The sequence below is a fragment of the Callospermophilus lateralis genome, chromosome 4 (genome assembly GCF_048772815.1).
Source record: "Callospermophilus lateralis isolate mCalLat2 chromosome 4, mCalLat2.hap1, whole genome shotgun sequence".
NCBI lineage: Eukaryota > Metazoa > Chordata > Mammalia > Rodentia > Sciuridae > Callospermophilus > Callospermophilus lateralis.
Genome location: NC_135308.1, coordinates 110,235,707 through 110,258,178, shown reverse-complemented (window position 1 = coordinate 110,258,178; position 22,472 = coordinate 110,235,707). Strand labels below are relative to the sequence as shown.

The window sequence follows — 22,472 nt, the reverse complement described above, 5'->3', positions numbered from 1 at the left end:
GTGTCGGCTCTGATCAGAGACACAGAGGAGTCTGCAGCCTCCTGGGGCTTTGTGGTGGTGGTGGTGGTGGTGGTGGTGGTGGTAGTGGTGGTGGTGGTAGGGAAGGGAAGAACACACTTTGAAGGAGTCAAATCATCTGCTGGCCCAGGGGACCCCTCCCACAGTAATAGAAACTCCTGGGCAGGTGAGCATTTTATTAGATTAAAAAAAAAGGAAGTGTGCCACCCACCCCTTCCTCTGGCTCAGCTGGGTAACTCTCCCACCTCAAGAAAGAGCAAGAGTCTATATAATACTGATAATGGCAGAGGATTAGGGCAGAAAGCTGGAGGTAGAGTGGGGCTCCTTCTAAATCTAGCTACAAAAAAGAAACCTCAGCTACAAATTCTGGCAAGGGGGACTATACCTCCTCCACCAAAAAATAGAATGGTAAGTAGTATGCCCTTCCACTGGCCCAGGTGAGGCAGGCGGGGGACAGGGGTAGTAATTTCCAGTCTGTGGGCCTTGATTCCCAGGTGTTTTCAGCGCTCATCAAAACCAGGCATGGGGAAGGCCCTCGCAAATTGCTCCACCCTTTGCCTGAGGTTGGCCAGGTGCTGGCTTGTTTCTGGGTCCTTGAGCAGGAAGGATTTGAAATCCTGGAGCTTGGCTAGAGCGGTGAGGGAAAAAAAAAAAAAAAAAGGTTAGCATTGTATGGAAGGCAGTGAGATCAGCTGGGGGAGGGAGCACAGTGAGGTAAAGAGGCTGGCTAGGGGGCTCTTTGTCTGCTTACCAGTCTTGCTCTTCACCTTCAAACCGATGTTGACTCCTTCATCAATGAAGTCCACAACTCTCCGGAAGTCATCCTCACGGAATTGCCGAGAGGTCAAGGCTGGGGCCCCTGGAGAGGCGGGAAAAAGGATTAGTATAGCTAAGGTCACCCGTTGTGGGCATCCTTCCCTCCCTGAGCCCCAGATCTCACCAAGCCGCAGGCCCCCAGGGGTGATGGCACTTCGGTCTCCAGGACATGTGTTCTTGTTGGCAGTGATGGACACAAGCTCTAGCACCCGCTCAGCCCGAGCCCCATCCAGGCCTTTTGGCCGCAGATCTACCAGCACCAGGTGGTTGTCAGTGCCACCTGAGGGGGTTAATAATCAGGGAGTGGTGAGTCTGGTGCACCTGCTTGAGGCTATAAAAGCCCTCACCCAGCCCCCTGGCTCACCAGACACCAGTGAGTAGCCTCGCTCTAGCAGGGCATCCGCCATGGCCCGGGCATTCTTCAAAACCTGTAGGGAGTACTCCCGGAACATGGGGGTACAAGCCTGGGAATGAGACGGTAGCACCTGTGACTCCAGGCCCCTGGACCCAAGTCCCACTTCTTCTGCCCCTTCACACAGCAATGGCTCCAGGACCCCAGCTTTGACACCTCCCTTACATCAGCTTCAACTTTAGTTACCAGAAGCATTTAAGTCTTGGGAACAATGTCCCCCCCACCCCCATAGGGCAGGCTCCCCAACCTGTTTTAGGGCCACTGCTACTGCAGCAATGGCATGATTGTGTGGGCCCCCCTGCAAGGATGGGAACACAGCAAAGTTGATTCGGTCCTCAAATGTGTAAGGTATCTCCCTGCCAGTCTTGGGGTCCACAGACTGTACCCCTTTCCGATAGAAGATGAGTCCTGACCTGTGTAGAAGGTGAGTGGTTAGAATCTAAGCTAAAAATAAAAGATAAGGATTGGGGAGATCAGAGGAAGTTGGCTGGCTTGGGCTGTCGAGGCCTCTCAGAGTCCCCTCAGTTGTCGTTTGTACAGTGGATTCCAGTGGTGGAGGGAATCAGCCCCTCTCTCCCACTCACAAATCCCCTGCCAAGGAATGGCCATCAAAAGCAAGAAAAGGAGAACCATCACAGACTAAATGGAAGTCTTCCGGGGTATAGGTAGGAATGAATTCTCAGATCCAGCCTAGAGCAGGGTGTGAAGGCAGGGAAAGGCAAGGCATGATCTCAGGGAACCTGACCTGGCCCCTCGAAGAGTCTTGTGAGTGGTGGTAGTGACAATGTCCGCATGCTTGAAAGGTGAGGGGATCACCTTGGCAGCCACCAGGCCACTGATGTGGGCCATGTCTGCCAACAGGTGTGCCTTGACTTCATCACACACCTGGACAGGTACAGAGATAAGCCTCAGCCTGGGGAGGATCCAGACAGGCATACCCAATGCTACCCCCCAATCACTCCACCAAACCCTGAGACAGTGCCAGTACTCCAGCCCCCCACCAACCTCTCTCATGCGGGCATAGTCAATGAGGCGAGCATAGGCACTGGTACCAGCTATGATGAGCCGTGGTCGGAAAAGTCGAGCAGTCATTGCCAACTGGTCATAGTCAATGAGTCCGGTTTTGGGCTGGACAGACAGATAAACAGCTAAAGGCCTGAGATGGCAATAGTGCTTGTCCCTCCTTAACCCTGAGGGCTGCCCAGAGCTCTAGCCCCTCCCACTGCCCAGCAGAACCAGGGCCTGGGCAACTACCTCCTACACCCTAGAGCACTCACATTGAGTTTATAGGGCATAGACTCAAAGAAGATAGATGTGGCAGAGATCCGCTTGACGTCGGACATGTAGCCATGGGTGAGACTAGGAAGTGAGACGAAATAAGGAGATCTCAGAATGTAAAAACTCAACTTCCTCACTCCCTTCCTACCCATCTCCAATGTCTGTCCCGAGCTTGCTGCATCTCATTGCTCTGTCCACTCTGTGGTGGACACTGATGTGACTGCGATCTTATCTTCCTCATCCACTGTAACATGCAGGACAGGGAGAGGTATGTCTGATACATATGGAATACAGTGGGTATGCAATAACTCCTTTGCCACATTAGTACTGTCTACAGCCCAGCATCTGCCCCATCCATACTCACTGGCCCCCATCAGGCAGGTCCAACCCCATGAGTCGGTCATGCGGCTGCAGAAGGGCGGTGTAGGCAGCCAGATTGGCTGGGGACCCTGAGTAGGGCTGGACATTGACTCCCCACTGAGCAGGATCCAGGTCAAAGGCTTCCAAGGCCCGGCGCTGGCACAGCCGCTCAATTTGATCCACTACCTCTGCTCCCCCATAATATCTGCCATGAAGAGAGGTACATAAGGGCACAGAGAAAGGACTCTAGACCAGCAGCAAAGGACTGGGAAGGCCACTGCTCCATAAATACTGGAGGGTACAGGAAGGTTCCACCACTGGGAGCACCATCCCTGATGTTGCCCTCCAGCCCTCTGGTGCCTAGCCCTCACCTCTTGCCAGGATAACCCTCCGAGTACTTGTTGTTCAGACAGGACCCCAGGGCCTCCAGCGCAGCTCGGCTGCAGAAGTTCTGGGGTGATGGGGGGGGCAATGTCAGAAGGTATTGAGTCCCTTCCCCTGGACCCCCATAGCCCCGCCCTGCCAGAGCCTGCAGGCTGCAGGGGGGAGTCAGGCTGTACAAAAAGCTGTTAATTCTGGGTTCTTTGCCAAGCATGGGGCAGGGCCAGAAGGAGCATTCTCAGAAACTCAGCTGCCATGATGTTGTTCCCAGTAAGGTCACCTGTCCACTCAAACTTGTGTTTCCAGGCTCCTCTTTCCTCTTGGGAGGCAGAGAGGGAATAGTTGAAGCTGTAGGGACTCTGGAAGGCTCTGGAAACTTCCTAATGCCCAAATATCCATAAACTGGCCTTGCTTTTGCTTCAGAGGAGAATAAAGAGAGGGAAATAAAGCCCAGCAGAAAGGCCCTGAGTCTGACAAGGAAATCTGAAGAAATATTGGCAAGATAGCTTGTTACTACCTATACCCACCCCCCTACCCTGTCTCCCCAGCTCCCACCTCTGAGGCAATGAGCTCCAGGCCACGACACTGCCTGTCCTTCTCCTTCTGTAGTAGTTCCCACATCTCAGGGTCACTGTCTGACAGACTCTCCTGGCCTGTCCAACCTGTGGTTGCTTCTCCAGTCTGAGTCTGGGCCACCTTGCTGTGCTGAGCTCGAGTAGCCATCCTGACCAGTTGGTCACATCTCTGCAGAGGCTAGGGTCAGGAAAAGCTATGGTCAAATAAAAATTGTGGAGACAAATAGTCTCCCAATCACCCCCAGCCATGCTTATACAGCCCTCTGGCTCTGTACCAGGCAGCCAGTTGTCCAGCCAGACTGTTCCAGTTCTTTCCACCCCCATCTCCACCTTTAAAAGCCAGTTCTAGATCCAAGGTTGAGATCAATGTCCAGAGGGGTAATTCTGATTCGTTCCACTCACCTCACCTCAGACTCTCTCTCCACCTCAACCCATGAGCCACTCTGCAAAGCCACAGGGCAAAGCTTATTCTCCAGAAGCCCCTGTCTCCCAAATTCAGGAGAGAGCCAGAGATTCCAGAACCTCCTCACCCATAGGAACAAAGGGGCCTTTCTTCAGGGCCTCCACAAACTGATACCCCAGTCAGGAGAAGAGACCAAATTGACAGGGGTTAAGGCCACAGGCTGTAGAGGTGGTTTCCAGAGCAATGGAGATGGGAGGGCAGACCTGAAGCAGTCCCTGGGAAAGAGGTATTGGGGGTGGGAGGATGTGTGGGGAAGGGGTGGATCCGCAGGGAGGCCCAACCCATATCCTGTACCCATGTCACCGTCGTCTGTCTCCCCCGCCCCGCCCTTTACACTTCCTTCCAGCCCACACTGCCGCAGGACCCCTGCCTGATGAAAGCTGTGGGGCTTGGTTGCATCATCTGCATGGTTCAAGAGCTGGCGGGAAAGACTCGGGTTGCGGGTCGAAGAACCCACTCGTTAGCCAGCACAGTGTCTGTTTAGCAGCCGGCGCAGTCCTCTCCCCTAATGCCACGTTAAATGGGCGGTCACGAGGCCCTGGGGCATCTGACCGCCAGAACGAAGAGAGAAGCCAGTTCACCCCACGCGCGCCCGGGAGTTTCAGGGATTCCCTAGTTACACATCCGCTGAGGCCCAAGAACACGTGCAGTGTAAAAGCCAGGAGAATCCGAGAATTTGTGAATGGGCAAAGGTAGGAAGTAGGGCTAATCACTGGTTATCCAGTCTCCGGAGCCCCGTTCTTACCCGAGCCACCCGGAGGAAAGAAAAGGGCAGCATCGCAACTCCACGTCGCAGGAGGTACAGCCACCAACTCTGGTCGGAGAGTAGCAAAAGGTTGGAAAACACCGTTCCGAGAGCGCATGCGCGAGAACGACCCGAGAAGCAAGGGAGGGGAACACGCGTGCGCAATGGTGCCACCTTTGTGGCCTTTTGGGAATTGTAGTTTTCTTCTGCTTCATTCCACATCTGTAGCCCCAAGGCTAAAGAACCTTGCTTGAAAGAATACTGGACTGCTACATATTCTAACTATCCTGAAGATATCCGGGATTTCTTTTTCCTGTCAATTGTTAAGAAAAGCGTTTATTGGATATCTACTGAATATCGAGTATTCTTAGGCTCTCTGGGAAATCCAGAGACTCCCATACAAGATAGGGTAGTGCTGTGGAAATCACTGTGGTTTGAAAGGGTGCTCCAGGTAGTAGCAAATTAGCTTGCTGTACCTCAGTTTCTTCATTTGTAAAGTCATAATAAAATATCATGCGGTGGGGATGAAATGAGACTTCGAATGTGAACATGAGCTTCCATGGATTGTCTTCCTCCTATTCCTCTGAGTCACAAAACTGCTTCCTCCTCCAAGGCTATTTTCTCCTCCTCAGACAGCTTAAAGGAGAATGAGGCGTCCCCTCCTGTTGCAGTTATTCCATTTTGTTACCTGTCCACTTGATATCCTGTACTCAGTGAGTCATCTTTATTTATTTATTTATTTATTTATTATCTATTTATTTATTTTATGGCACTGAAGCTTGAACTCAGGAGGCTCTACCACTGAACCACATCCCCAGCCCTTTTAAAATTTTATTCTGAGATGGGGGTCTCCCTAAATTGCCTAGGCTGGTTTCAAACTTGCGATCCTCCTGCTTCAGTCACCTGAGTAGCTGGGATTTAGGTACAGGGTTGGCCACTGTGCTTGGCTAGAGAACTTCCTTTTAGTCTTACTGTATCTGGATAAAACCCCTGAGTAAGGTACTCATTGATTTTTTTTTTTTTTTTTTTTTTTTTTTAGTTTTTGGCGGACACAACATCTTTGTATGTGGTGCTGAGGATCAAACCCAGGCAGCACGCATGCCAGGCGAGAGCGCTACCGCTTGAGCCACATCCTCAACCCCTGATATCTTTTTTTTTCAATAATTTTTTTAGTTGTAGATAGACCAATTGCTTTATTTCTTTTATTTTTATGTGGTGCTGAGGATGGAACCCAGTGCTCACATGCTCACACTTGCTAGGCAAGTGCTCTACCACTGAGCTACAACCCCAGCCCTAATTGATATCTTCAACAAAAGATTTCCAAATGACTGGGGGGGAAAGGGTGCTCTAAATGAATTTCAAAGACACATACAAACCTCTTCTCAATGATTCTGATAAGCATTAGTTTTAAAAACCATTGCATTACACAGCCCCATTACACATAAATTAATTCAATACACATATTGACCTTCTACTTCATGCCAGTATGCCATTGCCCTGAGATACCAGAAGAGCTCACTGACTACTGGGACATCAAGAAGTGAACAGATGACAAAATTCAACAGGTGCAATGTGATTTTTTATTTATTGTCTTTACAGTTGGGGAGATTGAGGCCTAGACAGGCTAACTTGCTGATTCCATTCATTCATACCTGTCTTTCATATCAGGCCTCAGAGTCCCTCCCTAGATCTAACTTCCTTCCCACTCTGGCTCTCAGCTTTTCCAGGTGTTCTCAGCAATAAGCCTTGTGTAAGGAGACTTCTTTGCTCTTCTTCCTCCAATCTCTAACCCAGAACCTCTCTCCATCTTCCTTCTTTCACTTGATCCATTATTTATCCATTCATCCACCTGATATATACTTTCTGTTCACCAACTTTTCACTCTCAGGCATGTTGGGGAGTGATTGTCAGGCCAGAGCCAGTGGGCAATCCCTTGGTGAGCACTGATCTCTGCCTGTGGGCATCTTGACCCCGGACTTCTCAGAAAGAAAGCAGGATGAAGAGGAGTTGTTCCTCTGTGCCTCAGCTTGTCTGCACCCCTTCTTACCCCAGTCACGGGGGTCCCAAGGGGAGGGGGGCTGCTGAGCTGAGAACTGCTAATGAAGCCGCAGCCAATTAGCGCCCGGGCCAGGGTTGGGGGCGGATAAAATTAGCAGCAGAGGCTGCAGGAGGGAGCTGAAGGCGCGGGTGGAGAGGGTGGGCAGCTGGCTGAAAGGGGCTGTATTTGCTGGCGGCTAGCAGCAGCGACGAGGCCCCGCCCTCCAAACCCGCGCTCATCCCTTCCCCCATCTCGTCATCCCAACGCTCCCTCCCTTCTTCGTCCGTCTGCAAACTCAGCGCCCACGAAATTAGGAAGGAAAAGGAAGATCGATGACTCCAGATGCCGCAAACACTGTTCCCCCTCCCTCCCAACCTACCTCCTCCTCCAAGCCCCGCGGAGCTTAGCAGGTTGTCAGCGCTCTGCCTATTCTGTCCCTGAATCTCCCTCTTTTTCAAGTCATCCCAAATAGTGCGTTGGTAGTTCCCACTCATTCTATCTGCAACAGCTTCACTTTGCCCTCTGCAGAGAAGGGAATCCCCACCCCAGGTAGAGTTCTTACTCCAAGGGTCTGATACATTTCTCTGTGATCCAGTCTTGGATGACCTCTAAAATGCTAGCTTTGTCACCTTTGCCTCAGTTTCCCCGTCAGCCACGATGGAGGAGGCCCTGGCCAGGTCTCTATCAGACATAAATTCACATCTGTCTCCCTCTTCCCTACAAAGGTCTCACACAGACACGTATTGGATTTCACTTTATTTTGTTCCCTTTCCCGTCTGTTTTGGCGTAGAAAAAAAATATCACCGAGAGGAAGCAGCCAGAGAGGGCAGGTGGAACTGGACTGCACCGACAAGAGGGAAGCAAGCAGAGGGCAGGGGCCGGGCTGAGCGCCCCTGCTTAGGAGTTCTGCTTCTGCGAGGTTGGGAGGAAAAAGGGACAGGCAAACGGCAGGCAGAGAGGGATAAGGATAGGCCAGGGGTTTAATAGACCTTTAGTCTTTACCAGGGGCACAGGAGAACAAGCGCTTGGGGGCCAGAATGTCTGGGTGGGATAGGGGTGCCAGGCCAGGTGTTATTAAAGCTGTTATTAAAGCTACTGGCAAGGGGAGTGCCCAGCCCAGCGCCAGAAGCAAAAAGGGGATCCAGTGTGGACTAAGAGGACCCTGGTACCACCTCCAAACCGCGCCCATTCTAGGGCTGCGCCCTTATCTCTCCACCTTAGGGTGTATCTGAGGGGGTTACAGCCTCATGGGCACTCCCCACAAGGACAAAGGAAACACTGGCTAATGAGGGCTGTCCCCTTCCGCCCCACTCTGCAGCAGGAGTGGAGGAGACCACAGGAGCAGAGGGATATCGATATCGGGAGGAGTCCCACTTACAGAGGCTGGGATTTGGCGGGGTGCTCAGGGCCGGGCCAGGGGCGCTATCCAAAGTAAGGGTGTTCGCTTTGGAAGTTATAGTCTGGGCATACCTTCTGCACCAGTTTGTAGTCAAAACTGAGGAAGGAGACGAAGATACAGATGACTTTGAAGGGCTTGGCACAGAGCCAGGCGGCCTGGCTCTGCGTGTGCTCAGTGAAGCACACCTGCGACGGGTCGTACAGGCACGGGCGGTGCTTACGAGCGCGGTTTGTCTTCTCATACTCCACGTGGCAATTGAAAGCGCGGGATTCTTTGGCCCCGGGCACTCCCAGAGCGCTGCCTAGTGAACCTGCCAGTGCGCCCCCAAGGGTGCCCCCAAGCCCCGGACCCGCAGCTGCCGCCATCCCTAAAGGGGGCCCCAGCCCAGGAAGCACCCCCTCCAGGGCCAGCGTAGACTGTAGTGGGTGGGGGGCAGGCCCAGGCAGCCAGACGCTCCCGAACTCCACACGCTTAGAAGGTGGCACAATACTGACACTGAGGTTGCCCAGACTGGAGGAGTTGTGGCGGAAATACACACTGAAGGTACCATTCACATGGTCCACGATCTTGCCGGTCACCAGCAGCGAGAACTTGAGGGTATGCACTCTAAAGTAGAAGTCCCCCCAGCCGAAGATCTTTTTGGCTCGTGCGGCTTTGATGGATGGCTTCCTCTTAGTGCGCTGAGCCGGCAGCGCCCCGGCCACCCTCGCTTGGGTCAGCGCCCCCGTGTGGTTAGCCGGCCAGGCCCAGCTCCAGGCACCGGCCAGCCCCAGGCCATCAGAAGACCTGGACGTGGGGAGCTGTTGGCCAGGGGCACCCCCTCCTGGAGTAGCTGGGCGCAGCTCCAGGTACTGCGGCCTTCCCGACTCTGGTATCTGGGCACTGACGACCTGTGTAGGAACAAAGAGGAGGGAAGAGAGAGATGCTAGAGTGGGCCCTGGCCACCCTGCCTGAGCCCTACCCTGGCAGCCCTTTTCTGCAGCGCAAGGAGACCACATGCAGTCCTCCGCGGGTAGTTCAGGAGTGGATGTTGGAATAGATCTGCAGCCCTCAGTTTCCAGTATCTGTGAGATGACCTGAGAATCCCTGTGTTTCTCCACTGAGCTCCAAAATGAACCCAAATGCCAAATCCAGTGTGGGCATTGGTGTGAGTAGGGAATGGGTCCAGGAGGGCTCCTTCTTTCCTCACCTGGCCCATGGATGGTTCCAAGTAATGGGCCAGGGAAGAGTTGGAGTGGAGCATGTGAGGCCGTGACCACCTCAACATACAGCATCAAGAAAGAGGTGGGAAGACCTCCCAGCTTCTGCGGAGACTAGAGCTCGCTTCCTGGCCTCAGCCCTGACTGCTCAGCGGGGAAAGGCCTCTAAGAACCGGTTGAGTTATGGAGAAGAGTCCCCGTGCGGTGGGTTGAGGCTTGGGGCATAAATGGGCTCCCCTCTCAATTCGGGGCTCCCCTCTCAATCCGCAGCGCTCCTGCTGTGGTGGAGGCCGCCTGGCCGCCCTTCCCTGGGCTGGGAGAGGACTGGAGGAACTGCCCCCGCCCGCTCACCGTCTCAGTGTCTCAGGTGGCGGCCGATCTGGGAGACAGCGCGGGCGCGAGTACAAGATGGATCGAGAGGCGGGAGCGTCCGGGCCAGGCCCGGGCCATCAATTATCTGGGTGGTGGTGGTGAGGGGGTGGCCGAGAGTGAAGGAGAAGGGGAGAGAGCGAGAGGAAGAAATATGGAGATGCCGCTCCAGCAGGGAGAGCGGGAGGGAAGGAACCGAGAGCGTGTCAGAGTGTGTCAGTCAGCCTGTGCTAGCCACCACTGTGCTGTTTGGTGTGGCCCTGACTTCGTTCAGGTCCTGGGGGTGGGGGAACAGTACTGTCTGTGTCGGTCTGGGGTGGCTGTGTTCCTGTTAGCCTGAAATGGTGTGTGTCTTTCTATCCAGAGTTGCTCTGGTGTGTCAAACATACAGACCCTATATGTATCAGTCTGTGGTGGTTGGTGTGGCTGTGGTGATTCTGTGTGTCTGTATGTCTATGTATATCAGTCTGAGGAGGTTGTGTGTGTCTATGGCTGCTTATAGTGGATGTACATCAGTTGTGGTGATTTGTGTATATGTGCTTGGATTGGCTGTGTGTCTGTGTGTTGATACCAGTGAGGCTATGTGTGTCAATTTGTAGTAGTAGTCTCTGTGGTGGTTGTGTTGTGTGTCTGGGTTTGTTATATGCCTACCTTTGGTGGTATGGAGGTTGTCACTTTTCCTGTGTGAATTCCTATCATCCTCTGTCCATGTCTAAAGCTCTTTCTAGAGGGGGTGTACCCATAGTGACAGTACAAGTATGGTCTGCGTTCTTGTGTGTGTGTGTGTGTGTGTGTATGTGAATTGTATATGAGGGAGACATACTGGCCTGCAGGCTGAGAGTTTTGGGTACATAAGGAGGCCTGGACAGTGTAGGTGCCCCCTCTGTTTGCACACACCCATGTGTACACAATACGTGTCCGCAGGGGACAGGAATGCAGAGCCAAGCTACTGGGCTAGAATCTCTACCGCCTGGTCCCCTTCCCTGCAGCACTGCGATCCCAGGTTATTAATGCTGCCGCCACCCGATCGTCATACATATTTATCGCCCCCCTCCTCCTTCCTCCCATGCAACCCTCCTCCCAGCCCAGGTGAGGGGGGTGGAGGCAGCAAGAATGATTGACTCAGACAGACAAGCTTGAGCTGGCATCTAACACTGGGAGGGTGGGGTTGAGAAGGGCTGGGGGAAGAAGTCTTAGCATACAGGGGCAGAGAGAAGAGACTTCCCAGGGGAAAAGGACCAAAATCCAAGAGGTGGGCTTGAGCCCTGGAAAGGGCATTGGAGGAGGGAGTGGGCAAGCTTCTAAGGAGAAAGTCAAGATGTGCATTATTGAACTCTGACCCCTAATCTTAACCCTCTGAACCCAACTGCTGCTCTTTCCAGGAAAGTCTAGACATCCAAGTCCCCTCCCCAACCCCCCATGCTGTGACTCCAAATGCACCCCAGTACACCCCAGCAGGCTTTATGTCCTGCAGCAAGACCTGGCCCGGAGTGGTTCAGTCCAATGACGCCTCAGAGACAGGGACTAGGGGAGGAAATGGGGTTGGACAGGATAGGGAAAGGTGCCAAGAGGTACCCCCACCTCTGATACCAGACAAATTGCTGTCTTTGCTTCTGTGATCCTGGCAAATCCCTGGGTTTTGGACACTTACACCCCCCACACACATCAGGGGCTGGGGACAGCCCAGATACAAGGGAAGAGTTGAGGGGAGGCAGCCAAAGCGACCTTGGGTGGGGGTTAGACAGGGAGCGCTGGAGAGTCTGTGAGGAAACGAGCCGAGAAATGGGAACATGGAATAAAATAAAATAAAATCCTCCCTCTGGCTTCTTTGATCGCCAGCACTCTCTCCCTCTCTTGCTCTCCCTTTTCCACTATTTTTTTCATCTCTCTCTCTCCCCACCCTTCTCTCACTCTTTCTGTTTCTTCCTCCACTTTGTCTCTGCCTCTAATTTCTATCTTCCAGGATTCTGTTCCCCCTCCCCCGTTTCTGTCTTTAACTGAGGCAGTCTTCTATCCTTCAGGCTGTAGCAGTGGTGTGTGTGTGTGTGTGTGTGTGTGTGTGTGTGTGTAACTAGGTGGTAAAGGAGCTCCTCTTTGCTTAGACCCCTTCTCCCCTTCCTCGACTAGGGGCAGAAGCAGGGTGTTGTCTGAGGTGGGGTCCCCTTGCTGCAGAGCTGGTTTAATTAAGCTAATTGGGCGCGGTGACATTTGCAGAGGGGAGAGGCTAGCACCACTGCCAGCACATGATGGGGGGGAGGTGTGTGGTAGCTTGGGGGGGGGTGTGCTTCAGGAGGCTTCTCCAGGCCCCAGAGGGTAGGAGCCAAGCCAGAGGCACATTGCCCCCAAGGCAGTGAGCCCATGCACCTGAGGGGAGTTAAAGGCATCTCTGGCTACTGAACAAGCTCCATTGGGGGAGAGGGCTCTTTTGGGATGAGATTGCTGGAGCGGGGGATCAGTCTGTCAGCCCCCAGCCGCATTGCAGGGTGCACCTCCCCTGGGCCAGTCGTTTCTCTGCATGGGTCAGGGTTTTCAGGATTTGGCTGGGGAGGGAACAGTGCCCTGTGGATGAGAAAAGAATGATCCAGGCCTGAAGTGGGGAGGGAGAAAGAGCATACTAAGCCCCTGCTCCTAGAAAGAGGCAAGGGCATCACAATCAGGATGGGGTGAAGTCTGGCTGGGAATCACAGATACAGAAGGGAGTTAGGACAAGAGGTGGGTAGACATGACAGGATGGGGTGAGCACCGAGACAGAGATGGAACAGGAATGACATTGGGGACTAGAAAGGCACAGCAACAGAATTCAGAGACAAGGATGCAACAAGGATAGACATGGGGATAGGGATGCGGAGGAGAACAGAAATAGTGGACAGGCACTGGACAGAGACACATCGGATGTGGATGCAGATGGGGTGTGGATCAGAGGAATGGAGAAAGGGTACAGAAAAGGATGGTAGCCAAAACGGGGTAGGGATGATAGATGAGGAATGGGCATTGGGGACAGACAGGAATGAGATGGGACTGGGAATGGGGAGATGGTAATGGGGACAGAGTAGGGGTAGAACAGAAATGCAGAAGGATGGTTATTGAGCAGAAACAGGGATAAGGGTAGATACAGAGACCTAAGATGGGGATGGAGGAAGCCAGTGAGGACTGGAATGGGAAATAGAGGGCAAGGAAAGTGACTGGAGACATGAACAGAGATAGAAGCTGAGGACAGGTATGAGAGAAGCCAAAAGAAGAGGCGGAAGGCCAGGCAGGATCAGGCTTTGGGAGAGGCCAGGGGTGGCGGGGGTGATGGGGTGGAGGCAAAGATACCTTATTCCAGACCCTACTACAGCTAGCTGGGGCGGGGGACTGCGGGTGGGGCGGGCTCTGCCCTTGGGCCGGGCGCCCCTTCCCCCTCAGCCCCGCCTGCCCGCCTGCTCGCGGCCTGCCGCGCAAGGCTCACCGTTATCTGAATTTTGATTTTATTTTATTTTATTTTATTTCCCTGCTTCCTAGAGCCGGCGCGGTCCCCCCGGGAACGGCCGCCCCCCACCCCCCGCCCCGCGCCTCACTTTATTATTGCAATAAATGTGCCTATAAAGGCGCCGGCTCGGGGGCGCGGTGGGGGTGGGGGGGGAGCCGCGGAGCCGGGATGTAATTTCCCGAAGCCGGAGCCGGAGGGGGAGTGGGCGGGGTGGAGGTGGAGGAGGGGCAGGCGGGGGAGAGGGGGAGACTTGCCAATTTCCTACGCTCAAGGCCGCACTCCCTGCTCCCCATCCCTGCTCCATAGCTCGCTCCTCAAGGAAGCCCTCCGACTTCCCTGCACCCAAGGGAGGATCCCTCCCCCCATGTCAGGACCCCTCTCTGTTATCTTGTTCCCCTCCCGCATGCCTGCCTTGAGTTACAGGGGCTCTGTGTGAAGTTCCCCATCTCCTGGCCAATTACTCCATCTCTAACCCCTGTGAGTGACCCCCCCACCTGCTGTTGGCTTTCAGGAATTATTTTACCCTTCCACAATTTTTGACCCCAGTGGCCCCTCTTTGCCTTGTTTCTGTCCTTCTTACCTTACCTCTTTGTCAGTCATCTCTTCCTGGATCTCTGGTTCCTCACTCATCCCAACCCATGATCCTCTAAATTCTCCTTCCAGCCGCACCCCTCCCATTCAGGATGTGGGGCTTCCACAGGAGGTTCTGCCCCAGGGAACTGTCACAGCAGCCCCCTTCCCTGTGTCCCTAGCACAGCTGCCACCCCTGATTACCCCCAAATCCCTGCCGGCAGCTCTGGGTCCAAGCCCAGGCTGTGCGTGCCTAAGTGGCCCAGCCAGAGATTAGCTGGGGGGGCTAGAGGAGGGTAAGGAGATGGGAGGTGGTGGCTGGACCAGGGGCTGTGGCCAGCCAGCTCTGAAAGACTGGCTTTGGGGCCTAATCCTTCCCTGAGGCAGGATAGAGCTGAAAGGTCCCACAGGGCCCCTCCCTTGCCCTCCCCCAGCTAATTAGTAATTAGTGATTAGTGATTAGTGACTATTGATCGCCTGCTGCTTCTCCCAGTAGGCAGCTGCTTTGGCAAAAGTGGGGGAATCAGAGATAGAGAGGGAAAGGAGTCGGACACTATATTAGAAAGATCCTGAAGCAGCCCTGGCAGTAAGGCAATGGAAGCCAGAGCAGTAGAAGCCAGAAGTCCCAGACCCTGAGAGACCAGGATCCTAGAGCAGGAAGGAAAGAGACAGAGAACTCCTGAAGAAAGGACTAGTGAAGAAGAGGGCTGGTAGTGCTTGATGGTTAGGGGTTTCCAAAGAGCTACTGTGAAAACTGTCCCCAGGAGCCTCCCATCCAGTGTCAGCCTCACCTTTCCCCACTCCCAGTGCTGACACTGAGACATCCCTGAAGGCATACCCACACATAAATCACATTCACATATATGAACACATCTGTAGCTTACAACCCCATACCTATATTCAACTACACTCAAAACAAACACACAGATGCACTCAAAAACCCCAGATTCATATACAGATGACATATGTGCCCCAGCATGAAATGCACCAAAGTCCCTGGGGCCTACACATGTGCACACACTCTATTCACCAATACACATAAGCACATAGGCAGGTATTTAGACACTAGACACTTCTCTGCACACATTTGCCCATCACAATTATACATATTCACACACAGTGTGTACACACACACACACACACACACACCATGCATAAAACAGATCCTCACATGCACACAAACTGGACTAAATGGCAAATATCTCTCTCCCTCTGACTTCAACACAGAGGCCCCACAGCTGCAGCTCTCACATACGCTCAGATAGATCCCATCGCTCATATCCTCACTCTCACTCTCCCTCAAGTCTCTACCAGATGTTTCATTCCCCTTCAGGGGGCGAAGAAAATTAAACCAGATCTGTCCACTGGGGAGTTTATTTGATGGGGAGAATGAAGAGGAGAGGGGAGGAAGTAGAAATGAGAGGCAGGGCAGTGTCATCCCTACCACCTCTTGACCCTGTGCCTTCACACAAGAGTGGTGGTGGGCCAGACACCCTTCTGTAGACCTCTAATTTAGTGTTGGGCAGCAAATCCAAAAGAGTCTTCCACCAGTGGAAGCGGTTTTCATGGAGGGGGTTCCTCAAGGTCACCAGGTGGGTCTGGGAGAATTAGAGAGCTCTATTGGTAGCTTCACTGGAGTAGCCCCTATCTTGCTGGAGTTGCTGAGGGCAACTGGGCTGGGCAGTTGGGGGTCCAAGTGTTGGGGGAGAATCCTTTCCAGACTCCATATGGACTGGGAGTTGGGGCTTAGGGAGTGGGGGTTTAGAGAGCAACCTGCTTGCCCCTAAACCAGGTAGGTCACCCGTTGAGGTGCAGGAAACAGGGAAGCCATGACTAGGGAGGCTAATGAAGGAGAGGGCAAGGGCCTAGGCCACCTTTGTGGGACACACACCTGGGCACAAACAGATGGCTGCACTGTGAAGCAGGCACTTGCACTCATCCATGCAACGCCAACATCACTACCCTGACACTTCAGCATACACATACACCCTGGGCCTCAGGGTTAAACACCCAAGCCTGGCTTCCCTGGACACATGCAGGCATACAGCCCACACGTTGACCCACACATGCACACTGTGTACATGAGCTGAAGCTTCAAAGTAGAGAGGGAGGCAGGATTCTGGGTCCCCTTGGCTTCTGGGTCCTTTTCCGGGAACCTTGGGGAAAGAGGCAGCAGCGAGGCGTGGGGGCAGGGAGGAGAGAGTCCCTGAGACAGCAGCCCCCATCGCGGGTCGAGAGAGGGGGGTGTGTCTGTGAGGCTATACAGGGGAGATGGTGTCTCCGCGGGAAATGCTATGGGAGATTGCAGCCAAGTTCAGCCGTGTCCGTGTGGGTCCGTGTATGAGCGTGTGCCCGGGCAGTGTATGCTCCCAACACAGCGCCTACCTGGCATTGTGACAAGTGCAGAGAAGAGAAATGGGAAGGCGGGGGTGGAGGGGTGGAAGGACCTACAGACAGTGAGAAAGGCGAGCGAGGTTGGCGCGGAAAGACGGCAAGGCTGACACCCGGCTGGCTTGTCTGTCTGTCTCGCACTCCCGCTCTGTCTGGCGCACTCGCGGGTCGCGCTTCGTCCCCTCCCCCGCCGCGCCTGAAGCCGGATCCGGGTAGGGCCTCCACCCGTATCCCCCGCCCCAACCCTCACCCAACTTGCGCTGGGAGAGTGCCAGTCCTGAAGCGAGCAGTCTGTCTGTCCGCTTCGCCCACGCCGCGCAAAGTTGGGACGCTCGGAGCTGGGGGCGGGGCGGGCGCACAGATCCTCTAGTACTCTGGGACCTTCGCGTCGAGGACCCCCAGCGCTCGCGCCTCAGCCCTGCAGCCCTTACCTTCCTAAGAAGCCAAGGGCCAAAGAGCAAGAGGAGCCATTCCGCGAGCAGTCGCATCTTCCCGGGCGGCCGAGCTGGGCGGTCAGGGCGGGTCCCGGGGAGAGCCGGACAGGGCGCGGGGCTCCGGGCTGCTGGGCGGCGGGGTGGCTGCCGAAGCGGCGGGAGCGGGCGGCGCGGCCCGCGGACTGAACGAGAGGAGCGGAGCGCGGCGCTGGGGGCGGGGCGCGGGCGGGGGAGAAAGTTGGGTCTGACTCGGGCGGGCGGGGGGGCGGGGCTCCGCGGCGCTCCAATCCCGGCCGCGCCCCGCGCGCCCCCTCCCGCCCAGCTGGGGGCACCGAAGGTGACTTTCACCCCGACACGCCCCAGACACGCCCCTGGTCCAGGTGCGAAGCGGAGAGGGTTGAGGGGCTCAGGGGCCGCGCCCTCGAGATGCCGGGTCTGTGCACCGACGAGGAATAGGAAAGGGCGTGGGGTTCGAGGCTTTGGGACTGTTCGTGTAAAGGGGACATCGCGGAGCAGGAATCTGGAGAGGTTCAGCGATGCTGCAGGACCAGGGCCCCTTGATGTCCCGGGGCCCTTCTATGCCCTGGGCCAAGGTGGGTCCCAGGGCAGGAGCCGGGCAGGGGCCAGGGTGAGGGCGGGTGGGGCCTCAGGCGGCTGCCGTGGCTCTGCGCTGACGGGGATGGATGGGCGCCCCGCGGCTCATTCGGCCCGGAGATGAGAATCATTGATCACGGACGGAAACCCCATCACGTCTGTCAATAGGGCTGACAAACGGCGCCCGCCGTCCCCCACCTCCGCCCTACGGCACCTCTGCAGTCTCAGGACCCCTAGGCTCTACTGGCCCATTCACCTTTGTCCCTAGACCCTCACCCACTCTGACCTCTGCACCTTACAGCGCCCCACTGCATAGGCGCTGCATGGGAAGACCAGCTCAATGCCGCCTGCCCAGAGCCTGTCCCTTCCCTTCCACTGTCCCATCTTCCACCACCACCTCTTCTTGATCCTTGTCCCCTTCCCTCTCTGTTTCTGTCCTTGTCTCTGTCCCCAGCATCTGTCTCTGTTCTCATTCTCTCGGCTGTTTCTTCATCAGTGCCCTCCTCCCTCTAGTCTCTGTCTTCCCTGCCCAGGGAATCTTCAGCTGTCAGCTGTTGCTATGCACTGAGGCTGAGGTTGTGGTATGACCAACCCTAGACAGTGAGAGATGGGGACAAGCAAAGAAATAGAGAGACAGGTCCATGCCCTGAGACCTGAGCGCACACAACCTCCAGGCAGCCGCAGATGCATTGGTATGGCCTACCACAAGGTAGAGGAAACACAGACATGTGGAGCAAAATATATTCACACAGAAACTAGCACTCAGAGAGAGATGCACACCAACACACAGTGGATACATTTGATTCACACACACACACAGGAGCTCACAGTAACAGAGACAGACAAATGCAAGCTTGGGCCAAGAGATGAGCACACCCAACCAGGTCCTCAGCACTTCTCCACCTTGCTTGGCAGAGAGGCAAATATCCACAAAGATGGACGTACACACAGGTGTACACTGGCACTGGCAGTCCAAAGGACAAGCCCAGGCATATGCAAAGAAACAGACAGACAGATATGGGATGTGACAGACATAAAAAAAAAAAAAAGAGGGAAAAGACAAGGATGGCAAGAGGATGAAGCAGAAGTAGTAACACACAGGGAAACAGAAGCCAGGAAGCAGGGACTTGGGTACAGACAGAGCAGAGAGGAAGGAAGGGACAGAGGTGTTGAGAGGCATAAGGTCAGATGGCCCCAACCAGAATTTTGGGTCCCAGTGCCAAGTTCTGGGGCTGCTTCAGCAGTGGGCACACCCAGGCCTAGGGTGCTTATGACAGAAGCCCATCACCAAGGTCCTGAACTTTGGGAGGCACAATCCATCCCATTATCCTCCTTTTGCTAGCCTCAAGTCACCTGATTTCTCTGTGGTTACACACATATGTATATGCATACAGGTACATGACTGGCCTTGCACCCCGCCCCCCCGCGCGTGTGCGCGCGCGCGCGCACACACACACACACACACACACACACACTCACTACTCCTTGTCTCTGGGTCTTTGCCTGTGTCCCTATATCTTCCCATCTCTGAATCTATATCAGTCTGTATTAGCCTCTGTCCCTGGCTCTGCGCGTCTCTGTTCTGTCTTTGTAGGCTCCTCCCACCTTGCTGGATGGGGAGTTTGGGAGGTTCACTCTTGATGGATCTTCTCTTAGCCAGTCCTGGCCAGCAAAGGGAGGATGATTACCAGAGGGGTGTGCTTTCTAAGCTGCAGCTGGGAGCCCTTCTCCCTATGCCCAGGATTTTTAGGCGACAAGCAGAGAATCAGTGGCTCCCGCGGGGGCGCCAGATGCACGACTGGCAGAGGGAGGGGTGAGCGGGTGGGGCTGGTGAGCCGGCAGGCGCTGGGAGAGAGAGGGGAGCTGGCTGACAGAGGATGGAGGGGTGTATGGCAAAATAGCCCGGGGCGGGGAAGTGACAGGCTGGCCTGGGTTCCCCACAGGTGCATAATTAAGTGTGTTGAAGAGAGGGCTGTGCTAGGTTCCAGGATAAACAGCGCCGCGGGAGTTCTAATGCCACCTGGTGGCCATATAGGGACACAAGTCTCTCAGTAATTAACAAGGACACCTCTTTTTCCCAGGAGGTTTGCTCCCTCCAGGTCCTAGGTGTCCAGGAAGGTGGGGGTGGGGAAGTGGATCTCAGAGTTGGCTTGGAGGATGAAATTGGAAATGGGAATTTCAGGACTGAGAAGGAAGGGATGGGTTCTTGTTTCTGAAGGTGCTTAAACCCAGAAGCTTTTCCAAGGAATGAGAAAGCCAGGGAGGCATATCCTGGAGAAGTTGAACCAGTAAGGGAATGAAAGGCAATATTCTCCCTTTGGAAGCTGGATAAGAGATCATCAGGCATTTGCAGCCACTCTTCTGAGCTCATACTTGTTGTTGTGGGGGAGTGGGGCTCTAATCTTCTCTCAGTCCTGGGGGGTGTGAAGCTGTGTGACCTTCTCCAAGAGGCTCCCCTCTTTGAGCAAGGACAACTAAAATTGTCCCTGTCAATTTCTAGAATGTCTGAAATGGTTGGTGAGCTGGATCTGTTGAAGGATGATGGGCCTGGCAAACTGGTGTGTCCAGCTCTCCTTCAGTCCTTCCCACTTAAATCCAGGGTTCTACTCTTGGCATCTGATCAGTCTCTATGAAGTCAGATGTCAATACTTCGAGAGCAAATGTGGGCAGAGAACACCACAGGGGACCATCTTGAAGGCCTAGAAAGCCTTCACAACCCAATGTATTCATTCCTTCCAGTGGGATTTTTTACTGTGGTTGATAATATGGGGCAGGAGGGGTGGTGGTATCCAAAGGAAGTGGTAATGCAGAGTTAGTGTCCTAGAGCCAGAGGGCACACAAGATTCAGAGCAGTGAAGTCACTGGCTCAAAGTCACATATCCAGGAGAAAAAGGTCCTTCCTGCCAAGTCCAGTACCACCCCCTTTCCCTGCTATAGCAAGATGGAGAAGGAAGGGGCTCCAGGAGAAGGGAACTGAGAGCAGGACACTCAAGCCTGCCTTCAGTAATATCTCGGCTCCCTCTGGTGGCTGAAGCCCCAAAGCGCAGCCCAGCCCATAATCACATTCGCAGGCAGACACAAGCAGCTTCTCTTTCTCTCTCTCTCTTTTTTTCTTTTCTTTTCTTTTTTTTTTTTTTTACAATTTTATTTATAACAATATCTGTGTTATTTAGTTGTAAAGGAATTCAGCAAAAATTATTAAAACGTTCATGTCCCCAAAACGGGGCTGCCCACTTGCCCTTCCTTGGTGTGCCCCTTTCCTCATCCCCAGGGGAAGGGAGGTTGGGAGTCTGTTACCAATGAAGGTTTCCAGCCCTGGGAGCCATTGTGAGGGCACTAGAGTGGGGGCCTGTCTGGGAGGTTACTGAGCATGGTCATCTCTGAGGTGCCTGTAAGAGTAGGGGCCAGGTCTACTGGAAGAACTCCATTCTTCCCTTCCTACCTCAGCCAGAGACAGATCTTCCAGACAGGGGCAGCAGAGAACTCTACCTCCCCAGAATTAGCCCCCAGGGACTTGGGAAAGGGGGAACTGGAGGGGGAAAGAGTAGGACCTTGACAAAGTGTCTTGTGGGGGGCTGCACCATAAGCTCTCCCAGGGGGGTACATTTTGGTGGGAAAGTAGGAGGTGGGCTCCCTCATACTTGCAGGAGCCCCCAGAGCCCTCCCTGCCCCCACAAGGTAGCATGGGGGGTACTGAGGAGCAGGCAGGTAGGAGGAGAATGGAAAGAGATAATACTGTGCTCGCTTGCTCACTCACATATAAAAAGTAATTCCTTCATTTTTACATTTATACATCCGGCAGGGCCGGGGAAGGGCTAGCTGGGGAGGGGGCTCAATGAAGGACTTCTCTGGCAGGGGCTCTCTGGGGGAAGTCCAATGGAGCAGGGTTCTATGCCAAGGGGTCCCCTATCTCGTCCTCAGGGCCACGGCCCAGGAGTTCTCGCTTCTCGTCCGTGCTGGCCAGGGAGTGACGGCTGCCGTGGCCCCCCATGTAGAGTGTAGCATACACGGGGTTGGTGAAGTTGGTGGGCTGTAAAGCAACAGAGGGTTCAGGTGGGGCTCAGGGGCTCTGTGGCCCAGGTACCCCACACCCCACTTCTGACCCATCATCAACCTGACACCCTAAATCACCCTACCCATAGCCTCTTACCCATAGCCTCTTAGCCCTACCCTGGAAGCCCTCCCAATCTCTCCTCCAGCCCACCTTGTCAGGGTCCAGGGCAAAGTCAGCATCCAGCAGGCCACCGACATCATCAGGTTCTCCTCCTTCGTACATCTTGTATGTAGGGTTCCCAATCTCCACGTTCATGGCTCCATTCGTCATCCGCTGGTGCTGGAAGCCCTTAGCCCTGGGGAGAGGCATGAGTCTAAGGAGGCAGAGATTCTGGGGGGGGGTGTATGGGGGGTCAGACTGGGTATCAAAATAATGTCCAGAACTTTCTAGACTCCTGGTGGCTCACCCTCGGACTCGTCGCTTATACCAGAATACCACTCCAGCCACCAGAAGCAGCAGTAGCAGCAACAGCAGAGGGATCAGGATAGAGGCCATATCTGGAGGGAGGTCATGAGAGAATGAGTCAGGAGGCCCAGGCTGCTGCAGGTCCCAACAGCCCTGCCTGTCACAACCCCTGCCACTTACGTCCAGGCTGCTGTTGGCTGACGACCTGCTCCTCACACCGGGGTCCTGTCATGTGGGGCGGGCACCTGCAGGTAGGAGGGCAGAGCTGAACAGGCAAGACCTCCACAGCTGCTGTCGCCAGGGAAATTGCATGGTCCTCCCGCTCAGACTTGAGGAACGGAGGGATAATGTATGTCTGGGTAAGACTCAAGCTCAACTCACTGGCACTCAGGCATCATCTTTCTATTCATGGTACAGGAACCGCCATTGCTGCAGTGGCCAACGCAGGTCAGACAGCTGGGGGCCACCCGGCCATCGGTGCAGCTGTGGGAAGGAGTCAGAG

General features: G+C 54.5%; 3 protein-coding genes across 4 annotated transcripts in view; all 3 read right to left on the bottom strand.

The window, feature by feature from the left end:
* On the bottom strand, window positions 1-5,139 carry Shmt2 (serine hydroxymethyltransferase 2). 2 transcript variants are annotated; one of them, XM_076854740.1, is made up of 12 exons: window positions 5,049-5,139; window positions 3,821-4,018; window positions 3,256-3,335; window positions 2,889-3,089; window positions 2,524-2,605; window positions 2,252-2,374; window positions 1,992-2,131; window positions 1,494-1,659; window positions 1,199-1,298; window positions 959-1,114; window positions 770-877; window positions 1-646 (listed from the first exon to the last, which is right to left on the bottom strand). In XM_076854740.1, the coding sequence occupies exons 1-12, from the start codon at window positions 5,079-5,081 to the stop codon at window positions 519-521; spliced, it is 1,515 nt and encodes a 504-aa protein (XP_076710855.1). In that variant the 5' UTR covers window positions 5,082-5,139; the 3' UTR covers window positions 1-518. The 2 variants fall into 2 exon arrangements, with proteins under 2 accessions (XP_076710855.1, XP_076710856.1); XM_076854741.1 differs by lacking the exons at window positions 3,821-4,018; window positions 5,049-5,139 and adding an exon at window positions 3,546-3,671.
* A 2,684-nt stretch (window positions 5,140-7,823) lies between these two features.
* Nxph4 (neurexophilin 4) lies at window positions 7,824-14,152 on the bottom strand. The gene is made up of 2 exons (XM_076855401.1): window positions 14,108-14,152; window positions 7,824-9,375 (listed from the first exon to the last, which is right to left on the bottom strand). The coding sequence occupies exons 1-2, from the start codon at window positions 14,150-14,152 to the stop codon at window positions 8,509-8,511; spliced, it is 912 nt and encodes a 303-aa protein (XP_076711516.1). The 3' UTR covers window positions 7,824-8,508.
* A 6,445-nt stretch (window positions 14,153-20,597) lies between these two features.
* Lrp1 (LDL receptor related protein 1) overlaps window positions 20,598-22,472 on the bottom strand; it is an 80,311-nt gene continuing 78,436 nt past the window's right edge. Inside the window, exons 85-89 of the mRNA XM_076854739.1 lie at window positions 22,352-22,453; window positions 22,151-22,215; window positions 21,972-22,062; window positions 21,716-21,860; window positions 20,598-21,541 (exon numbers count right to left, since the gene is read on the bottom strand). Coding sequence (XP_076710854.1) covers window positions 21,401-21,541; window positions 21,716-21,860; window positions 21,972-22,062; window positions 22,151-22,215; window positions 22,352-22,453 — 544 coding nt within the window. The 3' untranslated portion in view covers window positions 20,598-21,400. The remainder of the gene's footprint in view (window positions 21,542-21,715; window positions 21,861-21,971; window positions 22,063-22,150; window positions 22,216-22,351; window positions 22,454-22,472) is intronic.